General features: G+C 42.4%; 1 protein-coding gene across 1 annotated transcript; it reads right to left on the bottom strand.

Annotated features, from left to right (window-relative positions):
- Positions 1-5,286: 5,286 nt before the first annotated feature.
- LOC144687510 (lamina-associated polypeptide 2, isoforms beta/delta/epsilon/gamma-like) lies at positions 5,287-24,364 on the bottom strand. Its single transcript, XM_078553742.1, has 6 exons — positions 24,042-24,364; positions 23,696-23,822; positions 21,649-21,768; positions 20,519-20,604; positions 9,635-9,714; positions 5,287-6,446 (listed from the first exon to the last, which is right to left on the bottom strand). Exons 1-6 carry the CDS (start codon positions 24,273-24,275, stop codon positions 6,158-6,160), a joined length of 936 nt encoding a protein of 311 aa, XP_078409868.1. The 5' UTR covers positions 24,276-24,364; the 3' UTR covers positions 5,287-6,157.
- Positions 24,365-24,745: the final 381 nt, after the last annotated feature.

Genomic DNA, 24,745 nt, shown 5'->3' with positions numbered 1-24,745 from the left:
TCTGCTGTTGAACTGTGTCTTTAAAGCACAAGCTTGTGTTTCTGTCACTTTGAATTATAACTATGTGTTTTCTGGAACGAAATTGAAATATGTAAGAATTGCATCTATAGAAAATAAAGGTTTCTATAGAAAATAAGTGCTTCCTTGGTGATTTCTCTACCCATTCCTCAGTTTCTATTATGACGAGACTAGTTTCAAATCTGTTGCTCCTATGTAAACAAATAGAATGAAGCTAGATGTAATAAAACTAAGTTGTGGGTGGACCTACTGCACTCCTACATCATTGAGACTATTCTGACTTTCTTTCACCCTCCTCCTGTCTGTTGACTTCCAGCTCCACTGCTCATCTTTCTTCTCTTGCATAAGCTGTAATCCTGCTTCGTCTCCCTCATGTTGCAGTTGTGTTTTTTTTAACCACCAGTTTCACATAGTGTACTTCAATTTCATATCTCTTGGACAAACATCAGCTTTGTAGTAGCTGGTAGTCTCACATTGTATTGTTTTGCTTAGATTGGTCCAATTTAATCCGCTAACAGTCTGTCTAGTCTCCAAATATATTCCAATGCACTGTTTCCAATTATTATGAGGTATTTTCTGAAATTGCTCCACTCTTTCACAGTATTTCCATTAAGTAGCTGAAAGCTGTATCTTTACAAGAACCTGCCTCGCAAAGTTTTGCAAACTCAAGGATTAACAATTCCCTACTTACAAACATTGTTTATTGGACTAAATGTAGTCTCACTCTACATTATATACTGTTTTGGAATTGACAAATTTACATAAAACCAAAGCATCTACTGTATTTATTAAATTGTAATATGTTTGGGAATGTTTTAAACAGTGGCAGAATGTAGGTACTGCTAGCAAAGCCAGAATTTCTTCTCCTCTAATTGCCCTTTTCTGAATGGCTTCCTAGACCATTTCAAAGGGCAGTTAAGAATCAACAGCATTGTTCAGAGTCAGAATTTGCATACAGGTCAGACTGGATAAGGATAGCTGCTTTCTTCTCCTACTAAATCAGGTGGGTTATGACAACCTGGTAGTTACACGCTCACCATTACCGATTCTTGCTTTTTATTCCAGATTTATTTAATTAACTGAATCTAAATTCTTCAGCTGCCTTTGTGGAATTTGAACTCCTGCCTCTGGATCATTAGTCCAGAGTATGGATTACTGGTTCAATAACATAACCAGTAAAATACCAAATTGATCAATTGCTTTTTTTTTTAAGCTTTTAAAAGGAGTAAGTCTATTTTTAAAAAAATCTATAAGCAACAAAATGAATTGGGTAAATTCAATAGATTTCAATTTTGTACAGGATCAGTGTCGAGCAGAATTGAAATGCAATATGCCATATTTTATATATCCTCCATCTAACTAAATTCCTGCTGCCAGTTTTAAAGCACACTACAGATATCGCATCAATACACTATTGCTGCTGATAGCAAATTGGGATCAAAGGAGAGTTATTTTTAGCATTTGAACTGTAGACATCACCTGAACTGAGCAGTTACTAATAATTGCATCAACAGTCACAAGACTGACTGATAGATCCATCATTTCAACCTGTTCTTGCCCCATAGAACTGCTTTCTTGCTATTTTAATTATTCATTCTCTCCTGACCTCACCCACATGGCTCATCCAATGCCCTCCACCACTTTAACGGGTAACTGTCCCTAACACGCTCCCTTTCATTATGGATGTCCTATCCCTCATCAGGTGGCCTTGAGGGTTCTCTCCTTTGAGTCCACATTCACCACCATCCTCCTCTGCCTGGCTGAATTTGTTCTTTGAATACCAAGAAAGGCCTCAATTTGAACAGAATGTCCAATTCTGGGTACCGTACCAGAGGAAGGATGTAAAGGCATTAGAGAAGGTGCAGAAAAGATTTATGGAATGGCTTCCTTCTGTGCTGTAACCATTTGTCCCATCATGTCTGTGCCAGCTCTCTGCAAGAGCAACTCTGCTAGCTCCACTCCCCTCCTTTTGTCCTGCAATTATTTTTCCACTTAAGATAATTATTGATAAATACCCTTTTGAAAGCTATGAGTGGTCTCCTACACTGTTATAATGAAGTTCAACAGAAGCTGCAGGAACAGCATCTCATTATTTGATTGCTTTCTGGACTCAACATTGAGTTCAATAATTTCAGATCACAACCAATGCTCCCATTTAGTTGGACAGCAGCTGTTGGTAAAGATCCTGTGATACCCATCTCCTCTCGACAGATCTTTTCTTTCTTTACTTGTCCCATTATCATCTTGTTCTGCCTTGCACCAGGAAGTGTCTCAAAATAACTTAATCCCACCCCATCTCCTTTGGAAGCTTCTCCATTGCAGTCGTTCTACTGTGCTTCCTTTACACAGCTAGCCACGTGGCTAAATTTACAGATAAAGCTGTTCTGAGACTTATGAAATTTTCCCAGTTACATCAGGGTTTTCAGTTATGTTGTCATTCAGTTTTAGACGTGCTCCTTTCAAGGTCCTCAAGCCATCGCACCACTTACATATTCCAGATTAAGTAGTTTAGGAATAAAGATGAGAATTTACACTGACTACCATATCATAATATAATGCTTATATTGTCACAATTGTGCTTGTATGAAAACTGGACAAATTTAGTGCAAAAGTAAGTTCCAATGTCACAATGCATACCACCGTTAAATGTTCCCAAACACATTACAAATAGTGTCATCAACATTGTCATCAAACCCGCTGACAAGGGTGGTGCTGTTGTTGTCTGGCGCACTGACCTCTACCTCGCGGAGGCTGAGCGTCAACTCGCAGACACTTCCTCCTACCTCTCCCTGGACCATGACCCCACCACTGAACATCAAACCATTGTTTCTAGGACTGTCACTGACCTCATCTCCTCTGGAGATCTTCCTCCCACAGCTTCCAACCTGATAGTCGCCCAACCTCGGACGGCCCGCTTCTACCTCCTACCCAAAATCCACAAACAGAACTGTCCTGGCAGACCGATCATGTCAGCCTGTTCCTGCCCCACGGAACTCATTTCTCGTTATCTTGACTCCCTTCTCTCTCCCCTTGTCCAGTCCCTTCCCACCTACATCCGTGATTCCTCTGACACCTTACGTCACATCAACAATTTCCAGTTCCCTGGCCCTAACCGCTTCCTCTTCACCATGGACGTCCAATCCCTCTACACCTCCATCCCCCACCAGGATGGTCTGAGGGGCCTTAGCTTCTTCCTTGAACAGAGGCCCCAACAATCCCCATCCACCACTACTCTCCTCCGTCTGGCTGAACTTAACTCCTCTCACTTCCTCCAAATAAAAGGTGTGGCTATGGGTACCCGCATGGGCCCCAGCTATGCCTGTCTCTTTATGGGGTATGTGGAACATTCCTTGTTCCAGTCCTACTCCGGCCCCCTCCCACAACTCTTTCTCCGGTACATCGATGATTACTTCGGTGCGGCTTCATGCTCTCGTCTGGACTTGGAAAAATTTTATTAATTTTGCTTCCAATCTCCACCCCGCCATCATTTTCACATGGTCCAACTCTGACACTTCCCTTCCCTTCCTTGACCTCTCTGTCTCAATTTCTGATGATAGACTGTCCACCAATATCCATTACAAGCCTACCGACTCCCACAGCTACCTCGACTACAGCTCCTCACACCCCGCCTCCTGTAAGCACTCCATCCCATTCTCTCAGTTCCTTCGCCTCCGTCGCATCTGTTCTGATGACGCTACCTTCAAAAACAGTTCCTCTGACATGTCCTCCTTCTTCCTTAACCGAGGTTTTCCACCCACGGTCGTTGACAGGGCCCTCAACCGTGTCCGGCCCATCTCCCGCGCATCCGCCCTCATGCCTTTTCCTCCCTCCCAGAAACATGATAGGGTCCCCCTTGTCCTCACTTATCACCCCACCAGCCTCCGCATTCAAAGGATCATCCTCCGCCATTTCCGCCAACTCCAGCATGATGCCAGCACCAATCACATCTTCCCTTCACCCCCCCGGCGGCATTCCGTAGGGATCGTTCCCTCCGGGACACCCTGGTCCACTCCTCCATCACCCCCTACTCCTCAACCCCCACCTACGGTACCTCCCCATGCCCACGCAGAAGATGCAACACCTGCCCCTTCACTTCCTCGCTCCTCACCATCCAAGGGCCCAAACACTCCTTTCAAGTGAAGCAGCATTTCACTTGCATTTCCCCTAACTTAGTCTACTGCATTCGTTGCTCCCAATGCGGTCTCCTCTACATTGGAGACCAAACGCAAACTGGGCGACCACTTTGCAGAACACCTGCGGTCTGTCCGTAAGAAAGACCCAAACCTCCCTGTCACTTGCCATTTTAACACTCCACCCTGCTCTCTTGCCCATGTCTGTCCTTGGCTTGCTGCATTGTTCCAGTGAAGCCCAACGCAAACTGGAGGAACAGCACCTCATCTTCTGACTAGGCACTTTACAGCCTTCCGGGCTGAATATTGAATTCAACAACTTTAGATCTTAAACTCCCTCCCCCCATCCCCCCCCCCATTTCTTCCCCCTCCATTTTGTTTTTTCAATAATTTATATAGATTTTTCTTTTCCCACCTATTTCCATTATTTTTAAATCTACAACTAAAACCTTGTCAGTCTTTCCACCCCACCCCCACTAGAGCTGTACCTTGAGTGTCCTGCCATCCATTCTTAATTAGCACATTTTCTTAGATAATATCACCACCTTCAACACCTCTTTGATCCTTTTGTCTGTGACATCTTTTGATTATCTGTTCCTATCACTGCTTGCTTGTCCCTACAACCACCCCACCCTCAACTTCTCTCCCACCACCCCCTCGCCCCCCCACCTTAAACCAGCTTATATTTCACCCCTCTCCTAACTATACTCAGTTCTGTTGAAGGGTCATGAGGACTCAAAACGTTGACTCTTTTCTTCTCCGCCGATGCTGCCAGACCTGCTGAGTTTTTCCAGGTAATTCTGTTTTTGTTTTGGATTTCCAGCATCCGCAGTAGTTTTTTGTTTTTACATTACAAATAGGTCAAAACTAAGACTGTTTTGAGCTGAATGCTTTGCTCTGCCAGATTACAAAGACAACAGTTGACAGAAATTCCCTTGTGGGTTCTCCTGATTGGGCACTGTAACCTCTGCAGAAACATCAGGGTATTCACACAAACTGAATTCCAGCAAAGGTATGGTGACCTATGAGAAAATCGCCAAGGAGCGTGTTGGGATGCTGTGGCAGGTAATGCCCTGCTGGTCACTAGTTGGCAAGAAAAGTGCTGTTAGTAAGATGCATACGAGCTCCATTGTCATCATTATTTTAGTCATTTTATTTTAATAAGAACATTTAGTATTGCTAATAAATAGGACTTCTAAAAAGACATGGTTCTAGACAATTAAAATACACAAGTCTATGTTATGCCTGTAAGTACACTCTAGTAAAAGACAATGATCTAACAATGAAAACCTCATAGTGAAGAATATCTGATGCTACAGATTGGCATGTGCCAAGGTTCATGGTGCAATTTGTAGTTCTATCCAATTAAATTCTTCACTGACAGATGCAATGTTTTTCAAACATATTCTGCCAGAAGTAGACGTACTTCTTGCTATAAGCAGCAATGCAGAAAACTTTTATTCTAGTTTAATCCTCATTTTACCAGATCAACACAATTCAACTAACATTACATGGATCACAGTATTATTTTTAGAACATAGATCTTTGACCTCATGCCCAGTCTAACCACACCTCAAAAGGTATAAAAGATTCAACATTACTACTGACATCATATATAATCCTTATTGGTCACTACTTAAAATGGCTACAAACACACATTGTAGCATCACATTATACCTTACCCTCACTGTGCCAATTGTACCCAGATCAATTGTTTTTTAAAAAAAAAGTGAAGAAATTCTAAATTTAGAAAAATAGTTTACAAAAAAGTCTGAGGCTGTAATTTTTACGAGTTTTTTTCCTTATATGGCACAGAGACCTGATACATAATAGTCCATCTCCAAAGCAGAAATCAGATGTCCATTTTCCTTTTCTGCCATTATTAAACATTTGCACGTGATCACTTTCCTCCCAATAATCCCCCTACCCCAGTCTCTGCTCAAATACAAAAAACAGAACTGTTCGTTCACATTTGAACTTGAGGATGTAGCCACGATTAGCTGTCCTGCTCATTGGTGACTGCCAGCCGCTGACTTAGAGGAACCCTCGGGGATGACGGGGAATGGATTCCCTTTGTTTGTTTCCATGGCTTGATACACCAAGAACAGGAAGAATGCCACGATGAGGAGCACCACAATCTGCATCCAGATGGAGACAGAGCGGTGATTTTTACTCTTCTCTGGTTTGACCTGCGTCACTGGCTGGACTTTGGGTAAAGGCCTTCTTGGAAGTGCATCCTTGAACATGAACTCAATTGGTCTCCCAGCAGCCCCTCTAATTGGTCTCCGGCAAGTGGCACTACGAAGAGTCAGGCAGAATGGAGCAGATAAAAACATTAGGATATTTTAATCTTACTACAGACCTTAAAACTTTGAATTGCATTTTGGGTTTTTAAGAGCAATAGACCCATTGAAAAAAACTTTATATTTGCTTGATCCTTGATGGCCCAATGTTCCCAGTAAGTAGCCCTAGAAGGCTCCAGGTTCAATCCCTTGTCAGCACAACGTGGATTAGAGAGATGAGCTCGATCCCCATTTAATGACTTCTGCTGGGAATGTGTCTGTGTGTTTGCATGTGTGGATTTTGAGCAAGGACAAAATTAGGTTTAGCTAGGATGGCTCCTACAATAAATAAGACTGCCAAATAGATTCAGTCCTAGAACCACAGTAAATCCTATTTATAACTGTAACATCATTCTTAATCAATAGTGCTAGACTCCACTTTGTTTTCCTTCTCCACCATTCCAGAATACTTGGTAATCTGGAATATTAAGATTCTATTCCTGGCCTTGAGTGAACTACTTGATAGACCTAATCTGTTGTACAGTATGGATGAGAAGTTATTTAAAATATTACATTAAATTGTAGGGCTTAGTTACAAATGGTCACCCAATAATTATGTTGTGGTTACCAGGTTTGGTGGGTGGGTGAGTACAAGAATAACTGGTTTGTTTTTTGTAAAAAAAAAGTTTAGATGTTTATTTTGAATGTTGAAAGCTCCAAGTAAAATTTCAGTTAATCACAGACCCTTAGTACGACTACACACCTCTACCAGATACTGGCAAGATCTCATACAAAGATGCAGTTTAGTGCAATTCTGAGATTATAATGATGGTGAAGCCAGTTGATGGTTCCACAACAATGTTGGTGAGGTGAGAAAACAAAAACAAAAATTCATTTGCACAGCATATTCTTCAATGTACATAACTGGAGGTGGCACCAGCCACACAGCGTTTCTTGCTGGTGGCCATCTGTTTGATACAATAAGCTTGCACTAATTTAGTGTAGTGACTGTATGACTAAAATTACCAATTTCAATGCAAGGTACACATCACTGAAAAAATTCCTGAAAGTAACACACTGGGCCGAGCAACATTTGTCCATTGAATTGCATCTGAGTGAGTATTTGGATGGGGAATTGTTTAGAGACAAAGAATAGGGATAATGGGTACGTAGTCCAGGCAGAATGTGACTAGTAGTATTCACCACAGATCTTCAGTTTGTCCACTATGTTTATAAATAACTTAGATGAAGGAATAAAGAACTGTATTCTCAAGTTTAATAATGGCACAGTAAATAACATAGGTGGGAGCAGAAAGCTGTAAAGGGATTTTGATAGATTAAGCGAGTGAGTAAAACTCTGGCAGATGGAGTTCATTTGGGAAAATATGAGGGCATCTGCTTTGAACCCAAGAAATTTAGATCAATGTTTTATAAACCATGAGAAACTAGGAACTATAGAGCAGCAGAGATTTAGGGGTAAGAGAAATTATTAAAAACTGGACTGGTTAAAAAATCAATTTAAAAGGCTAATGGGATATTGGCTTAAGAGGGCTGGAAGGTACACTACAGTTGGTAGGATGGTAAATAGTGAGGAGGATAGCTGTAAACTGCAGGAGGATATCAATGGACTGGTCAGGTGGGCAGAGCAGTGGCAAATGGAATTCAACTTGGAAAAGTGTGATGTAATGCACTTGGGGAGGGCTAACAAGGCAAGGGATTACACTATGAATAGTAAGATCCTGGAAATTACTGAAGATCAGAGGGGGCCTTGGTGTGCATATCCACAGATCCCTTAAGGTAGCAGGGCAGGTAGAAAAGGTGCTTAAGGTATATGGGATACTTGCCTTTATTAGCCGAGGTATAGAATACAAGAGTAGGGAGGTTACACTGGAATTGTATAAAACGCTGGTTAGGCCACAACTGGAGTACTGCGTGCAGTTTTGGTCACCACATTATAGGAAGGATGTGATTGCACTGGAGAGGATGCAGAGGAGATTCACCAGGATGTTGTCTGGGCTGGAGGGTCTGAGCTATGAGGAAAGATTTGATAGGCTGGCATTGCTTTCCTTGGAGTAGTGAAGGTTGAGAGGGGACCTTATAGAGGTGTGTAAGAAGGAGGGGTGTAGATAGGGTGGAGAGGAAAGCACTTTTTCCATTAGCAGAGGGGCCAATAACCATGGGGCACAGATTTAGGTTACGAGGTAGAAGGTGAAGAGGGGAGTTGAGGAGAAATCTTTTTACCCAGAGGGCGGTGGGAGTCTGGAATTCGCTGCCTGAAAGGGTGGTTGAGTCAGAAACTCTTGTAACATTTATGTAGTATTTAGATATTCACTTGCATTGCCATAGCCTCTAGGGCTATAGGCCAAGCGCTGGAAAACGGGGCCTCCTTCTGTGCTGTAAACGTCTATGAGTCTATTTATCTTTACTTGTGCTATTAATTCATCTATCTTGTTACAAATGATTTGCCCGTTCATATATAGCACCTTTAGTTTTAGCTATTTATTATATTTTTCCCTGGTTCAGCCTCAGTTAGAAGACACATTGGAACACCACCACCTGGAAGTTCCCCCCAAGCCACACACCATCCTGACTTGGAAATATATCACTGTTCCTTCACTGTCGCTGGGTCAAAATCCTGGAACTCCCTTGCTAGCAGCACTGTGGGTGTACCTACACCACATGGACTGCAGCGGTTGAAGAAGGCAGCTTACCACCATCTTCTCAAGGGCAATTAGGGGTGGGCAATAAATGCTGGCCTAGACTGTGAAGCCCACATCCCATAAATTAATTTTAAAAAGTTGGAACTGTCCTATTACCGCTATTAAACTGTCTCTTTCTGACACAGCTTGTTTGATTTTACCCGAATCACCACTCTGTTCGATAGACCTGATTCTTCTCTTTAGACTTATAGATTTCTTACCTGAACCCTCCCTCTCTCCTTATTAGATTAAAGCCTTATTTCCCAGCCCAGTTATTCGATTCGCCAGGACACTAGTCCCAGCCCAGTTTAGGTGGGGTCTGTCCAAATGGAACTGTTTTCTCTGGTGCCAGTGTCCCATGAATTTAAACCTCTGTAAAGAGGTTTAAGCTCCATTTTAGGTACTGCAGACTGAAATGTTTGTGATATGACTGAGGGGGCACCACAGCAACCAGCTTCCAATGTGTTACTGAAAGATATAAAAAGAATAACAGACCCTGCCCTACCTGATCCCTGTAGGTGTTGGTGCCTGATTTGGGAACATTTCTTCCAGCAAGTTGTCCTTCACTACTTCTTTTTGTTCAACCTATAAAATGAAAAATGATTATAATGCTTTCACTGCAAGTTTTGTTGTAGTGAGTGACTTTAAAACAATAGAAACAAAAGACCCATAACTCCACAGGGAGGTACAATTAAAGAAAGTCAACTCTGCGATACAGGAATTGGCAACTTCCCTGATTTTTGCTCCAATTTCTGATTTGCTGGGATGACTGGTCATCTGGCGTATGGCAGTTCAGCAGTTCTTCTGCTCTTTGCTTCTCCTGCATAAAATATTTATTTAGATTTATCCCACTCTATTTACCACTATTTACAGCACTCAAGCATTCTGGCGTAAGGAAGAAAACTAAATTAAATCACTTTACCTCTAACAAGGCCTATCTATGGATCTAGCGTTAATCATGGCAGGTGCAGTTGTGAGAGAGATTAGAACTCTTCCATTTTTCTGCAGCAAAATATACACACACACACATTTAAAAAAGTTCTGCGCAGATATATTTTAAAAGCTCTGTGCAAATACGTCATCAACTTTTCTGAAGGAAATAGCATCGAACCTCTACAGTGAGGTGGTCACACCGCAGGTAAAGAGTGCACAGGCAGAAAGAGAATGGGTGACTGCCAGACAGAGTAAAAGCACTAGGCAGGTAGTGCAGGAGTCCCCTGGGTCCAAAACCCTCTCTAACAGATTTTCCATTTTGGATACTGCTGGGGGAGATGGTTTCTTAAGGAATGCAGCAAGAGCCAAGTCCGTGGCACCATGAGTGGCTTAGCTGCACAGAGGTGGAGAAAAAAAAGAGTTAGAGAGCAATAGTGCAGGGGATTCTATCATAAGGGGAACAGATAGATATTTCAGCAGCCACAGACTTGACACCAGGGTCAAGGATGTCACTGAGCAGCTGGTGGACATTCTGAAGGGGAGGGTGAACAGCCAGAGGTCATGGTCCATATCAGTACCAACAACATAGGTAAAAAAGAGGGATGAGGTTCTGAAAGCAGAATTAGGAAATAAATTATAAAGCTTACTCCCAGTGCCATGAGCTAGCGAGATGAGGAATAGGAGAATAGACCAGATGAATACTGGAGAGATGTAGGAGGGAGGGATTCAGATTTCTGAGGCATTGGGGCTGATTCTGGGGAAGATAGGACGTGTACAAGCTGGACGTGTTGCACCCCAGTAGGACCAAGACCAATATCCTCGCAGGGTTTCCTAGTACTGTAGGGGTGTGTTTAAACAAGATTGGCAGGGAAACCAAGCAGGGAGACATGAGAGGAAAACAAAGAAGAATGAAAGACAGAAATGTAAAAAGCTAAAGTGGAAGGCAGGGGAAACAAGGGCTGGCAGCAAATAGGGCCATAGTACAAAAAAAAATGTATAAAATATTTAAAAGACAAGTCTAAAGGCACTGTATCTGAATGCACGGAGCATTTGCAATAAGGTAGACAAATTACAGTGCAAATAGATGTAAATGTGATTGTGATTACGGAAGCATAGTTACAGGGTGACCAAGGCTGGAAACTGAATATCCAAGAGTTTTCGATATTTAGGACAGACAGACAAAAAGGTAAAGGAGGTGGCGTGGCGTCGTTAGTTAAGGATGAAATCAGTGCAATAGTGAGAGGGGATATTGGCTCCGAAAATCTAGATGTAGAATCAGTCTGGTTGGAGCTAAGAAGCAACAAGAGGCAGAAAACATTAGTGGGAGTTGTCTATAGGCCACCAAACAGTAGTAATAAGGTAGGGGACAGTATTAAACAGGAAATTAGAGATGCATGTAACAAGGGTGCTACAGTAATCATGGGTGACTTTCATCTATACATAGACTGGACAAACCAAATTAGCAATAATACAGTGGCGGATGAATTCCTGGAGTGTGTACACGAGATGGTTTTTTAGACCAGTACGTCGAGGAACCGACTAGGGAACAGACTATTCTAGATTTGGTATCGTGCAATGAGAAGGGGTTAATTAATAATATTGTTGTGCGGGGTCCTTTAGGGAACAGGGACCAAAACATGATAGAATTCTTCAGTAGGATGGAAAGTGAAGCAATCCGATCTGAAACTAGGGTCACAGAATCACAGTGCAGGAGAGGCCCTTCGGCCCATTGAGTCTACACCGACACGTGAGAAACACGTGACCTACCTACCTAATCCCATTTACCAGCACTTGGCCCATAGCCTTGAATGTTATGACGTGCCAAGTGCACATCCAGGTACTTTTTAAACGATGTGAGGCAACCCGCCTCCACCACCCTCCCCGGCAGTGCATTCCAGACCGTCATCACCCTCTGGGTAAAAAAGTTTTTCCCCACATCCCTCCTAAACCTCCTGCCCCTCACCGTGGACTTATGTCCCCTAATGGCTGACCCTTCAACTAAGGCTGCTCCCTATCCAACCTGTCCATGCCCCTCATAATCTTGTACACCTCGATCAGGTCGCCCCTCAGTCTTCTCTGCTCCAACGAAAACAACCCAAGTCTATCCAACCTCTCTTCATAACTTAAATGTTTCATCCCAGGCAACATCCTGGTGAAGCTCCTCCGCACCCCTTCCAGTGCAATCACATCCTTCCTATAATGTGGTGACCAGAACTGCACACAGTACTCCAGTCTCACCAAGGTTCTATACAACTCCAACATGACCTCCCTACTTTTGTAATCTATGCCTCGATTGATAAAGGCAAGTATCCCATATTCCTTTTTCACCACCCCACTAACATACCCCTCCACCTTCATGGATCTATGGACACACACGCCAAGGTCCCTTTGTTCCTCAGAACTTCCTAATGCCATGCCGTTCATTGAATACTTCCTTGTCAAATTACTCCTTCCAAAGTGTATCACCTCACACTTTTCAGGGTTAAATTCCATCTGCCACTTATCTGCCCATTTGACCATCCCGTCTATATCTTCCTGTAGCCCAAGACACTCAACCTCACTGTTAACCACCCAGCCAATCTTTGTGTCATCCGCAAACTTACTAATCCTACCCCCCACCTAGTCACCTATGTCGCTTATATAAATGACAAATAATAGCAGAGATCCCTGTGGTATGAAACTGGACACTGGATGCTTCCAGTCACTAAAGCATCCTTCTGTCATCACCCTCTGCCTCCAACAACTAAGCCAATTTTGAATCCACCTTTTCAAATTACCCTGTATCCCATGTGCCTTTGCCTTCTTTATGAGTTTCCCATGTGGGACCTTGTCGAAGGCTTTGCTGAAATCCATGTAAACTAAATCAACTGCAGTACCCTCATCTACACACCTGGTCAGCTCCTCAAAAAATTCAATCAAATTTGTTAGGCATGACCTCCCTCTGACAAAGCCATGCTGACTATCCCTGATCAAACCTTGCCTCTCCAAGTGGAGAGAGATACTCTCCTTCAGAAATTTCTCCAATAGTTTTCCTACCATTAACGCAAGACTCACTGGCCTGTAGTTCCCTGGCTTATCTCTACAACTCTTCTTAAATAGCGGAACCACATTAACTGTTCTCCAGTCCTCTGGCACCTCCCCCGTGGCCAGAGAGGAATTAAAAATTTGGGTGAGAGCCCTTGTGATCTCCTCCCTTGCCTCCCTCAGCAGTTTGGGACACAAATCATCCGGACCTGGAGATTTGTCCACTTTTAAGCCTGCCAACACCTCCAATACCTTGTCACTCCCTATATCAATTTGTTTAAGAACCTCGCAGTCTCTTTCCCCGAATTCGATACCTTCATCCTCCTGGGTGAAGACGGACGTGAAATATTCATTCAACACTCTAGCGATGTCCTCTGGCTCCACCCATAGATTGCCCCCTTGGTCCCTCATGGGCCCTACACTTTCCCTGGTTATCCTCTTCCCATTGATATACTTATAGAATATCTTGGGATTTTCCCTACTTTTACCAGCCAGAGCTTTCTCATATCCCCTCTTTGCTCTCTTAATTGCTTTCTTAAGCTCCACCCTGCATTGTCCGCACTCCACTAATGCCTCTGCTGATTTGCTTCCCTTGTACCTGCTAAAAGCCTCTCTTTTACTTCTCATTGTAACCTGAATATCTCTGGTCATCCATGGTTCTCTGGGCTTGTTACTCCTTCCTATCACCCTAGAGGGAACATGTTGAGCCTGTGCCCTCCCCATTTCCTTTTTGAACACCCCCCACTGTTCCTCTGTAGATTTCCCCACAAGTCACTGTTCCCAGTCTACCTTGGCCAGATCCTGTCTTATTTTACTAAAATCCACTCTCCCCCAATCCAAAACATTTTTTTGCAACTTGTTGATTTCTTTGTCCATAACAAACTTAAACTGTACCATGCTGTGGTCGCTATAACTAAAATGCTCGCCCACCACCACCTCAGCCACTTGTCCGGCTTCATTTCCCAGAGTTAGGTCCGGCAATGCACCTAAAAAGTTCTCCTGTACACATTTCTAGAAATCCACTCCATCCAAGCCTTTAACATTATGTCTATCCCAATTAATGTTGGGAAAGTTGAAATCACCTAATATAATTACCCTATTGTTATTGTTTTTACACACCTCCACAAATTGTGCACATATTTGCTCAATTACCCGCTGACTATCTGGGGGTCTATAATAAACACCTAACAACGTGGTTGCCCCCTTTTAATCCGAAACTCTACCCACAAAGCTTCATTCGATGCCCCCTCCAAGATATCATCTCTCCTTACTGCAGTAACTGACTTCTTAACTAATAATGCAACACCTCCTCCTCTTTTACCCCCTTCCCTGTCTCCCCTGAAGATTCTATATCCCGGAATGTTGAGCTGCCAATCCTACCCTTCCCTCAACCATGTCTCGGTGATGGCTACAATATCACAATTCCACAAGTCAATCCTCACCCTTACCTCATCCGTCTTACCTGTAATACTCCTGGCATTAAAGTAGAGGCTATCCAGCCTTGCCTTACTGCCTTGAAGCTTATTGCAGCTGTACTCCCTCTGACTCGATTGTTTTACTGTATTATGACATGTCCCTATTCTGCTAACATTGTGTCCCCACCCCCTGCCGAATTAGTTTAAACTCCTCCCAACAGCACTAGCAAACACGCCCGCAAGTCCCGCTGTAGTTCAGATATGGACCGTCCTGCTTGTACAGGTCCCACCTTCCCCAGAAATGGTCCCAGTGATCCAGGAATCTAAAACCCTCCCTCCTGCACCAACTCTTGTGTTATTCTCCTATTTCTGAGCTCGCTAGCACGTGGCATTGCGAGTAATCCAGAGATTACAACCCGAGAGGTCTTGCTTTTTAGTCTACTGCCTAACTCCCTGAATTCTTGATGCAAGACCTCATCCCTCTTTTTACCTATGTCATTGGTACCAACATGTACCATGACCTTTGCCTTATCACCCTCCTCCTTCAGGATGCCCTGCAGCCGTTCAGTGACAACCCAGACCCTGGCACCAGGGAGGCAACATACCATCCTGGAGTCATGTTGACGGCCACAGTAGCATTTGTTCCCCTGAATATAGAATCCCCTATTACTATTGCTCTTCCTCCCTTCCTCCCCTCCTGTACAGACAGGCTGCTTGTGGTGCCAGAAGCTTGGCTCTGTCCGCACTCCCTGGAGGAACCAGTGCCCTCATCAGCCTCCAAAACGGAATACCGATTTGCGAGTGGGACCCCAAGGGACTCCTGAACTACCTGCCTGTTTCTCTTCGACTGCCTGGTGGTCACCCATTCCCTTCCTTCCTCAAGTCCCTTCATCTGCGGTGTGACCACCTCTCCAGTGTCCCCAGCCGCCGTTCCAGCTCTGAATCCCGAGCTTCCAGGAGCTGCAGCTGGACACACGTCCTGCACACATGCCGGTCCTGGGCACTGGAAATGTCCCCGGCTTCCCACATGGAGCACACCACGGCTTTGAGCGATCCTGCCATGACTTATCCCTTTAAATTAAATCTTTTAAGTCAATTACTCTAGGGTACCTTCTTTCCTGATCCTTGTTACTGCAAAGTATACAAACTTTATAATCTAACCAAAGGAAATTACGAAGGTATGAGGATTGAGTTGGCTAAGATAGATTGGGGAACTTCATTAAAAGGCATGACGGTGGATAGACAATGACTAATATTTAAGGAATGAATGTATGCATTGCAACAGTTATACATTCCTTTCTGGCACAAAAACACAACAGGAAAAGCAGCCCAACCATGGCTAACAAAAGAACTTAAAGATAGTATTAGGTCCAAAAAGGAGTCATATAAAGTTGCTAGAAAAAGTAGCAAGCCTGAGGATTGGGAGCAGTTTAGAATTCAGCAAAGGCAGTCCAAGAGATTAAGAGGGGAAAAAGAGAATATGAGAGTAAACTTGCAAGGAACCTAAAAGTGGACTGTAAAAGCTTCTATAAGTATGTAAAAAGAAAAAGATCAGCGGAGACAACTGTAGGTCCCTTACAGTCCAAAATGGGAGAATTTATAATAAAAAAACAAGGAAATGGCAGAGCAATTAAACAACTACTCGAGTTCTGTCTTGATGGAGGAAGACACAAATAACTTCTCAGAAACGCTCGGGAACCAAGGGACTCGTGAGAAGGAGGAATTGAAAGAAATTAGCATGACTAAAACAATAGTGCTGGAGAAATTAATGGGACTGAAAGTTGATAAATCCCCAGGGCCTGATAATCTACATCACAGGGTATTAAAGGAGGTGGTCTGGAAATAGTGGATGCTTCAGCTGTCATCTTCCAAAATTCTGTAGATTCTGGAACATTCCCCAAAGATTGGAGGGTGGCAAATGTTACCGCACCATTTCAAAAAGGGAGGGAGAAAAAAGCGAATTATAGTCTGGTTACCCTAACAATATAGTAGGGAAAATGCTATAGTCTACTATAAAGAATGTGAGAACAGGACAGTTAAGAAAATAGCAACAGGATTAGACAAATTTAACATGGGTTTATGAAAGGGAAACCATGTTTGACAAACCTATTGAAATTTTTTTGTGTGGACATAACTAGTGAGGGGGATGCGGTGGGGTGCGAGATAGAGTGAGGGGGAGCCAGAGAGAGAGAAATGGGGGAGCGGAGGGGAGCCAGGGAAAGAGAGATGGGATTGGGGGGGGGGGGGGGTGGAGCCAGCAAGAGAGAAATGGGGAGGGTGGGGGAGCCAGAGAGAGAAAGATGGGGGGGAGGGGGGGGAAACCAGAGAGAGAGAAAGAGAAAGAGAGATGAGGGGAGATGTCTGTAGGCACATGTGTGTTTGCCCCTACTCAGGGACCTTATTCTTCCATATCTCTGCTTCTTCTGTTCTGCCTGGTCTGGAGAAAAGCAGTTTCTTAACACAAAGGGGGTTAGTTTACTCATCATGATCTCTCGTCACAACCTGACCAGTTACCCAAACATGGTCATAGCAAGTTGATTCCAGGTCCATGGTTTAGGCATGATGAGATTATAGCTGGAAGAGTTCCTTTATCAGCCAGGGTCCATTGTCCAAAGTGATTGCATTTAATGGCTTGTCCAACACCCAGCTGAATATACAGTTGATGTCTGGATGTTTTGTGAATGGGTCATGGGGGTCATTCACATTTCTCTAAGATGATTGTCTCTGATAGATTCTTCTGGACAGCCTGACTCTGCTTTAATGGAATTGGTATTTGTAGGGTAGTTATCCAAATGCTCAACCATCTTAGCTGTTTTAAATCACAGAAATGCTGTTGCTCTGTCTTTTAAAACTCAACCAGTGGTTTCAGCCCAAAGTCATTTTCAATATGAAGCTAAAACTGTTGGCAAAGACTGCCTTCCCTAAACTCCAATGCAATATTCTACACACAAGGGTCTTAGTTTCTTTTTCACCTCAGTTCCAGTGTCCTGTGTGTAATTATCTCCAATCCCAACAAAAGACTAAACAATTTTATATAGAAGAATTGCATTCAAAACAAAAGGTAAACAACAAAAAAGTACACACACTAGCAAGGCTAGAGAAATTAAAATAAACCAATCCAAGGTTAAAAGAATGGATGATGAAAGATATAAAGAATATAATGATTGCATGCAGTTAATTTTTCAACACCTAATTCGAACTAGCAAAGGATTAAAGGAATACTTACAAAAATGATTTCAAGGTTACTAAGTGATCCTGAAACTGGAATCATTGTCAGGTTTCCCTACTTGTTATGCCTGTCAATCATAGTTAAATATTTAAGTCCCTAAAGTTGAGAGAAAGTTTACAAGAACCCCTCAAATTTAACAGCCTATCATTCAAGTACAACAAAACTAAACCTCAAGCTTTGCAGTGTCCAAATCATTGACAAATAATATATGGTGGAGAAAAATGGTAGAAACAAACAGTTAACCAACATTTTATACTTGACAAATCAAGGAGACAGAAGGGAAGAGAGAAGAAAGCAAATCTAAAAAGTGACGACTTAACTCAATGATCCCATTTTCAAAATACAAACTGAAGTGTAGGATTCTTAGATGTACCAATTTAAGTCAGGACTAAATATCAAATTTATACTTGGGAGTTCCAGGGAATTCTGGTTCAGTTCAGTGGAGTTACCTTCAAGCATGGTATCCAAGTCATCCTCCATCGGATTCCCATGTCCCAACCACTATCATCCATCTCAAAATTATTGCAAATGGTTTTAGAACAAATATATTCTGATTTCTTTGCAAATTCCATAAAATGAGGGGGCAATTGATTTTCAACTCTAATGATCACTAGAAGCCAGGCCAAGAGTTTTCTTTTAGCAGTCTATTTAAGACTGGAAGTGGTTACTACTACATTTCAGATAAAACTGGTAATATAGAAAGAATCTGGAAGTATTACAATGGAAACCAATTTATAAATGCTTTTGCCAAGTAATTTTATTCCTTTAACCTTCTATTTTTTGTTTTGATTTTTTTATATCAAATGTGGCACTGTACATGGATAAATCTGAAGCATAACAAAGCTTGAGCATCGGCTGAGATGGTTTTCCTACCTAAGTAAAAGTGCCTGTCACACTGAGTTCCAATTGTTTGGGCCCTAGCACCTATGAGGTGAAAAAGATTCAAATATCACTGAACTGGTTAGTGAGCAATTTTCACAACCCACTTCTTAAAAAGAGCTCACACACTTGAGTGCACTACATCCAGGCTTTTGCAATTCATTGACACATTCATTCAACAGGGATATCCATCATTAGAAAAGGGCATGGATATTTTACACTTTTAAATGCTTTAGCCTTTTATCAATTTTCTTAAGAGGGTTTGACTGTAGTAGAGAATTAAAAAAATTGCAAATGCTGTAAATGGCCAGGTAAGTCAGTATTTATCAAGATAAATTAATGGTGCCTATACTTTGAAATAGTATACAATGACCTGCATTGCTGCTTTACAGACGCTGACTGACTTGTTGTGCATTGCTAGCATTTTCTGTTTTTATTTCAGAAAGAATGAGTAGCCTTTTAACAATTTGCAAACCAAGCAGTGGTTCTGATCAATAGTTATCCATCAACCAACAGCCTAAGACAAAAACTAGTTGATCTGGTCATATATTCCATTACTGTTTGTGCAACCTTGCTGCATGCAAATTGGCTACCACATTTCCTACATTTACAGCAATGATTACAATTGAAAAAGTACTTCATTGTTTGTAAAGCGCTTTGAGATGTCTGCAGGTTGTGAAAGCCTATATATAAAACACACACACACATATTACTGGTAGAAACCTGCCCTCTCCCATGTGTGTGCACCACTGCTCCACATTTTAACATATTCATCAGCAGACTATGTTCCATGTGTAATTAATCTACCAGTAACTGCGTAATGTGCTGTGCATGTTAGGTGCAAGTCAGGTTAGTGCATTGAAGGAGAAAGGAATAGAATGGCACACTAATAGAGTGAGAAGTAGGGTGGTAGGAGGCTTATGTTGAGCATAAACACCAACATTGACCAGTTGTGTGTTACTCCAGCAAACAGTCTAATTACAGCTATAAATAATGTAGTGCCTCATTACGACATCAATAAAACATTCTTATATAAAAGCAAAATACTGCGGATGCTGGAAATCTAGAACAAAAACACCTGGAAAAACTCAGCAGGTCTGACAGCATCTGCGGAGAGGGATACAGTTGACGTTTCAAGTCCGTGTGACCTTTCATCAGAACTAAGACATATAGAAATGAGACGAAATATAAGCTGGTAGAGGGGGGTGGGACAGGTAGAGCTCGATAGGGGGCCAGTGATAGGTGGAGGCCAAGAAGAGACCGCCAAAGATGTCGTAGACAAAAGGAAAAAGGGGTGTTGACGGTGGTGATATTATCTAAAGGATGTGCTAATGTGGACATTAAGGGTAGCAAGCAGGACAAGCTAGTGGCAGATGGTCCTAGTGGGGGTGGGGTGGGGGGAAGGGATCGAAATGGGCTAAAAGATGGAATACAATAGATCGAAATAAATTTAAAAATAAGAGGGAAAAGAAAAATATATTAGTAATAAATTATAAATTATTGGAAAAAGGGGGATCGGAAAGGGGGTGGGGATGGAGGAGAGAGTTCATGATCTGAAATTGTTGAACTCAATATTAAGTCCGGAAATAAAACATTCTTCTTCACTTTAGTAGACAACTTTTGTGTTTCACAAATTGCTGCAAGCTACTTTACACTCACTCTGATAGCATAGCATATGTGCAAAATTTTTGAAAACCACTATACAAATCAGAAAGCATTCCTCTCAATTTAAATTACCTGAAAGACCAATCTTTTCAGCACTAAATCCCATTGTTATTTGCGTTGCTTAATTCAAATTATTAATCATTTTTACTCATAGTATATAATTGTTTAAATATATATTTGGACTTTTGACAGAGGAAGGATCAAGACTGAAAATGTTATGGAATAATCTATCTAAATCACTTACCCAACTGTACTCAGTTTTTCTGTGCCTGGTTATTACAGGAGTCTTGGTCTTGCTTGTAAACAGCTCCTTATTTTCACTTATGATCTCTGAATAATCAAAAGATAAGTACAAAGGTAGGTAATTCACCAAGTTCTGGAATTGCTGTCTGATCACAAACAGTCCAATCTACAATTTTCTGGGGTTCCAACACACCTGATCTCACTATCACAGAGAGGAAAAACAAGCAGAATTTTAAACAGCACTGAACCAGTCCAACCTGGAACCTGGGGTGACTAACAGGGAGAATTTACAAAAACATTTAATTGACGTTGAACACAAATTTGGTAGTGCTAAAGCAAACTGGGGCAATGGGAAAGCTTGTACTGTACTATATACCGTTAAAACTCGGTTAGTTTCATCGACTTAAAACGTTAACTCTGTTTCTCTCTTCACAGATGTCATGTGAGCTGAGTATTTCCAGCATTTTCTGTTTTTAGTCAAGGGCTCGAAATTCTATGGAGATAAGATAAATGGTTAATTTACACTTGAACCAGCAGCTGAGGTAAACATCAGCCTGCTGTTCGACTGCCAATCCACAGATTCAGCTGAGCTCCATTAGAAATGACGTTGTGTTAAAATTAAACTTCAGAAATATTCTAGCAACTTTTATTCATGTAATGGAAAGCTCTTCCAATTCATACAGAATCAGCCATCCCAGTGTGCCACCCTACAGCTGACTATCACAGTACACTAGAACAGAGTTTGGTTCCTTCTGGTCTCCTGACCCAAACTGAACCGAAACTCCCTTTGGTCTCACTCAGATAATTACAAACTCAGATTAACAGGAGGAGAGAGAATCAGGGAGAAATATTTGAAGAATATTGGGGTGGAAGCTGTTTTTTTGTGGTGGATATCAATTAGAAACAGTTGGACTCAATGATTTTTGTATTCTCAAGAACTTTTGTTAAGCATCTGGAATTCATATTTCAAAATATATATTATAAGAACCAAAGCTCATGGCAAACATTTTCCTTTTGAATGAAAATCCATCAATCTGAGGCGGTAAATTCAGTGTTAGTTGTATTATAGCAGTGCCATAGAGCACCTCTTATTTTCGTCCTATAAACTGGCAGTTACAAAGGTCTATTCACCTTCTTCTGTGTCACTGTATTGATCAGAATCTGTGCTCCCATTCGGCTGGTTTTCCTCAGTTACTGAGCCCTGGTCCATCAGCTGCTCCAGCTTCTTCTCATAAACCTTCCTAGTGGTGGCTACACAACGATGAGGGAGAGAATTAGGACATGCTACTCATTTCACCTGCAGCTTATCAATCTCGATACCCCCAAAGAGCGAGAAAAAGAAAATGTGAAAATAAGAGAAAAGTAAAATGGCCCTCAACAAGAGCTTTGTACAACAGTGATCTGCACATTACATTATTGGAAGAGACAACACTGATCAGCATATGTAACGCTCTTTCAGCTAGGTAACAGCGAGTTAAGTGGAAAGAGTAACTGCACAATCAGGAATGGTGACTCTGGTTGTTTTTCCCCTTTACTTAGTCCAGGGTAGTCGACTTCAGTATCTCCACATTAGGTGATTTTTCACCCAGTGCACGATGAAAAACTGAGTTCCCAATCTCAACCACACAGCACAAAGTGACAGTCTCACAAAGGCACGAGCTGTCTCCATAAGCTTGCTGCCAAGAGTGACATGGCCTGGGGTCTTGCTTTGTGGGATATGAAACATTTTGCTTGTGCCCTAACAAAAACCCATTTTCAGCTTTCCTGATTCATAATCAAATCTCATCATTCAAATTCAGCACAATCCCAGCATTGTGACATGCATTCCAAAAGGCAAGACTTGCTCCCTCAGGCTGAAGTATAACACATGAGATGTGATATGCAAAGTGTTCAGCACTTTGCCATTTTCCCCACAAAAGTTTGGGAATGGATACCAAACACAATAATTGAACAGCAAAACAATCTACTGAAAATACAAGGAGGGAAGAGTTTCCACAAAACAGAAATCTTTACTGGGGGTGGGGGGAGGGCAGTGTGGAATGCATGGGAGGGATGGGATGGGGTTGGCATAGGAAGGGCTGGGATGATCGATGGAATGTGAATGATACGAGACGGATGAAAGAAATTGGATGGATATGGCTTGGGATGGATATGGCATGAGATGGATGACATTATATGGAATGGCATTGGATGGGGATTTAAAGAAATACTGTTGCAATAATTTCACCGCAAATGTTTTGCAGGTTTCTGCTAGCAGTTACACAATGGGCATATGAAGGAATGAATCCTACTCATGAGCAGCACTGAACTAAGTGCACAAGGAGTTAACCCTACAATTTCTTTGCTGCCGGTGTCAACCATTCTCTGCAAAGGACCAGGACAGAATGGTGGCATGAGCACACCAAAGTATGAACAGTGGAAAATCCTGGCTGAGAAAGGAGGAATACATGCCATATATATATATATTGTAATAGGAGTGGTGCACAGAGATTGAGACTGCTAAATAAAGAACTATATAATGGGTGAAACAAGACGATTTAGTTGTGTGACCTCTGTGACTATAACTGCTGTGCCTGGTGACAATGGAAAGCCATATTAAAGGTCACTTACAAGAATCACGAGGAATGTCACAGGTAGCATTTGACATTTGAATGTGTAATTCCCCACAGGATATAATTCTATTGCAGTTTTCAGTGGAAAGCACAACTCATGTATGGATTATTAATGTGTTCACTCAAGTGGATAGTGTCTGGTGTCTGAATTCCGAGTAAAGGCTGGAGAACATTGAGCTTTTCATACTGGTGGCGAGGTGCCGGAAAGCTGATTTTAGACAGGGATACAAGATAATCAAGGAAATGGTAGAAAGAAATTCCAAGTAATGTATGAAACTGAACCGAGAGGTGGATAATAGGGTCATAGATTCAAACAACATAAATTCAGATTTCATATCATGAAACAGCTTCTGGATAGTGAATGTGAAAGTTCCGGAATAATTTAAAACACAGTTGGATGCTTCAATGGGCAACTTTCTGGCTGAATGACTGAGGTTAATTTGATGGTTTTCCTCACCAATAATTATGGAGGAATTAAGGGTATTTCCTGCCAACTGCGTCAAGGCTCTCAACACTTGGAAGCCCTACATTGCAAAATAACTGTGTAATTCGTTATTAATACTCACCCACAATAGGACCTGCAGAAAACCCGTATTTTACAAGCTGTTCTTTTAAATCTTCATCTGACAACTCAGTCACATCTATTAAATCTTTCTCTCCCACGTTAGTTTTATCCGTCTTCCTTGTGGCTTTCTGTATAACAAACACAATATTAAAGCTAAGAAACTGATATAAATATAAACATTTAAATCATATATTCTTTAAATGCCCAACTCTGGGTGTTGAGGTGCGTATTGGCCCCAAGCAGTATTTCTCTGCCCAAATATCCACTGCTGGGTTACTTGCTGATCCCTTCACTTCACCATCTGAAACGGGGGAGGTGGGAGGAGGGCCAGAATGCCTGGTCCTCACCTTTCCCGCTCGGCCTCGTCCACGGCCCCGGGCCGCTCCCAGGCCGCTCTCCTCCTCATCACTGGAGAAGTCGGGGCTCCGGCCGCTGTTTCGCGCTGTCAGGTGTTTGAGGTAAAGTTGAACATAAACATCTTTGCGCTGCTCCCCCAGCGGCAGCTTCACACTGTGGGCGATCAGCTCACTCTTCAGCCGCTCCTTGGTCAGCACCGACGGGTCTTCCAAGTACTCGGGCATGGCGCCGGGGTTCAGACAGCGAGCGCCAAATCCGACAGGCCTAGAGGCCGCAGGCTCCCGCTCTCACACCCAGCAACAACAACAGCCGCCATTGGCTCAGCCACCACAGTCACAATACTCTCATTGGACAGAGTGGGAAAATGGGCGGGACCGTAACCAAGGACTCTGAGGGAGAGGGAGAGAATAGGGGGAGAATAGAGAGAATAAAAGGAGAGGGAGAATAGAGAGAGAGAATACAGACAGAAAATAAGAGGAGAGGGAGAATTAAAGGAGAGGGAGAACAGAGAGAGAGAATAAAAGGAGGGAAAATAGTGAGAGAAAATAAATGGAGAGGGAGAATAGAGAAAGAGAATAAAAGGAGAGAGAAAATAAAAGGAGAGAGAAAATAAGAGAGAGAAAATAGAGGGAGAGGGAGATTAGAGAGAGTCATAGAATCTTTACAGAGTAGAAGGAGACCATTTGGCCCATCG

This window comes from Cetorhinus maximus, chromosome 12 (genome assembly GCF_964194155.1).
Source record: "Cetorhinus maximus chromosome 12, sCetMax3.hap1.1, whole genome shotgun sequence".
In the NCBI taxonomy this organism is placed as follows: Eukaryota; Metazoa; Chordata; class Chondrichthyes; order Lamniformes; family Cetorhinidae; genus Cetorhinus; species Cetorhinus maximus.
This window is presented reverse-complemented; position numbering and strand designations above follow the sequence as displayed.

Bases quoted from the DNA above. Each gene is read 5' to 3' on its own strand.
- LOC144687510 (XM_078553742.1), bottom strand. From the start codon at position 24,275: ATGCCCGAGTACTTGGAAGACCCGTCGGTGCTGACCAAGGAGCGGCTG. The intron at 23,823-24,041 runs GTGAGGACCAGG...TTTGTTATACAG, and splicing joins GACGAGGCCGAGCGGGAAAG to AAAGCCACAAGGAAGACGGA. The intron at 6,447-9,634 runs GTAGGGCAGGGT...GACTCTTCGTAG, and splicing joins CCAACACCTACAGGGATCAG to TGCCACTTGCCGGAGACCAA.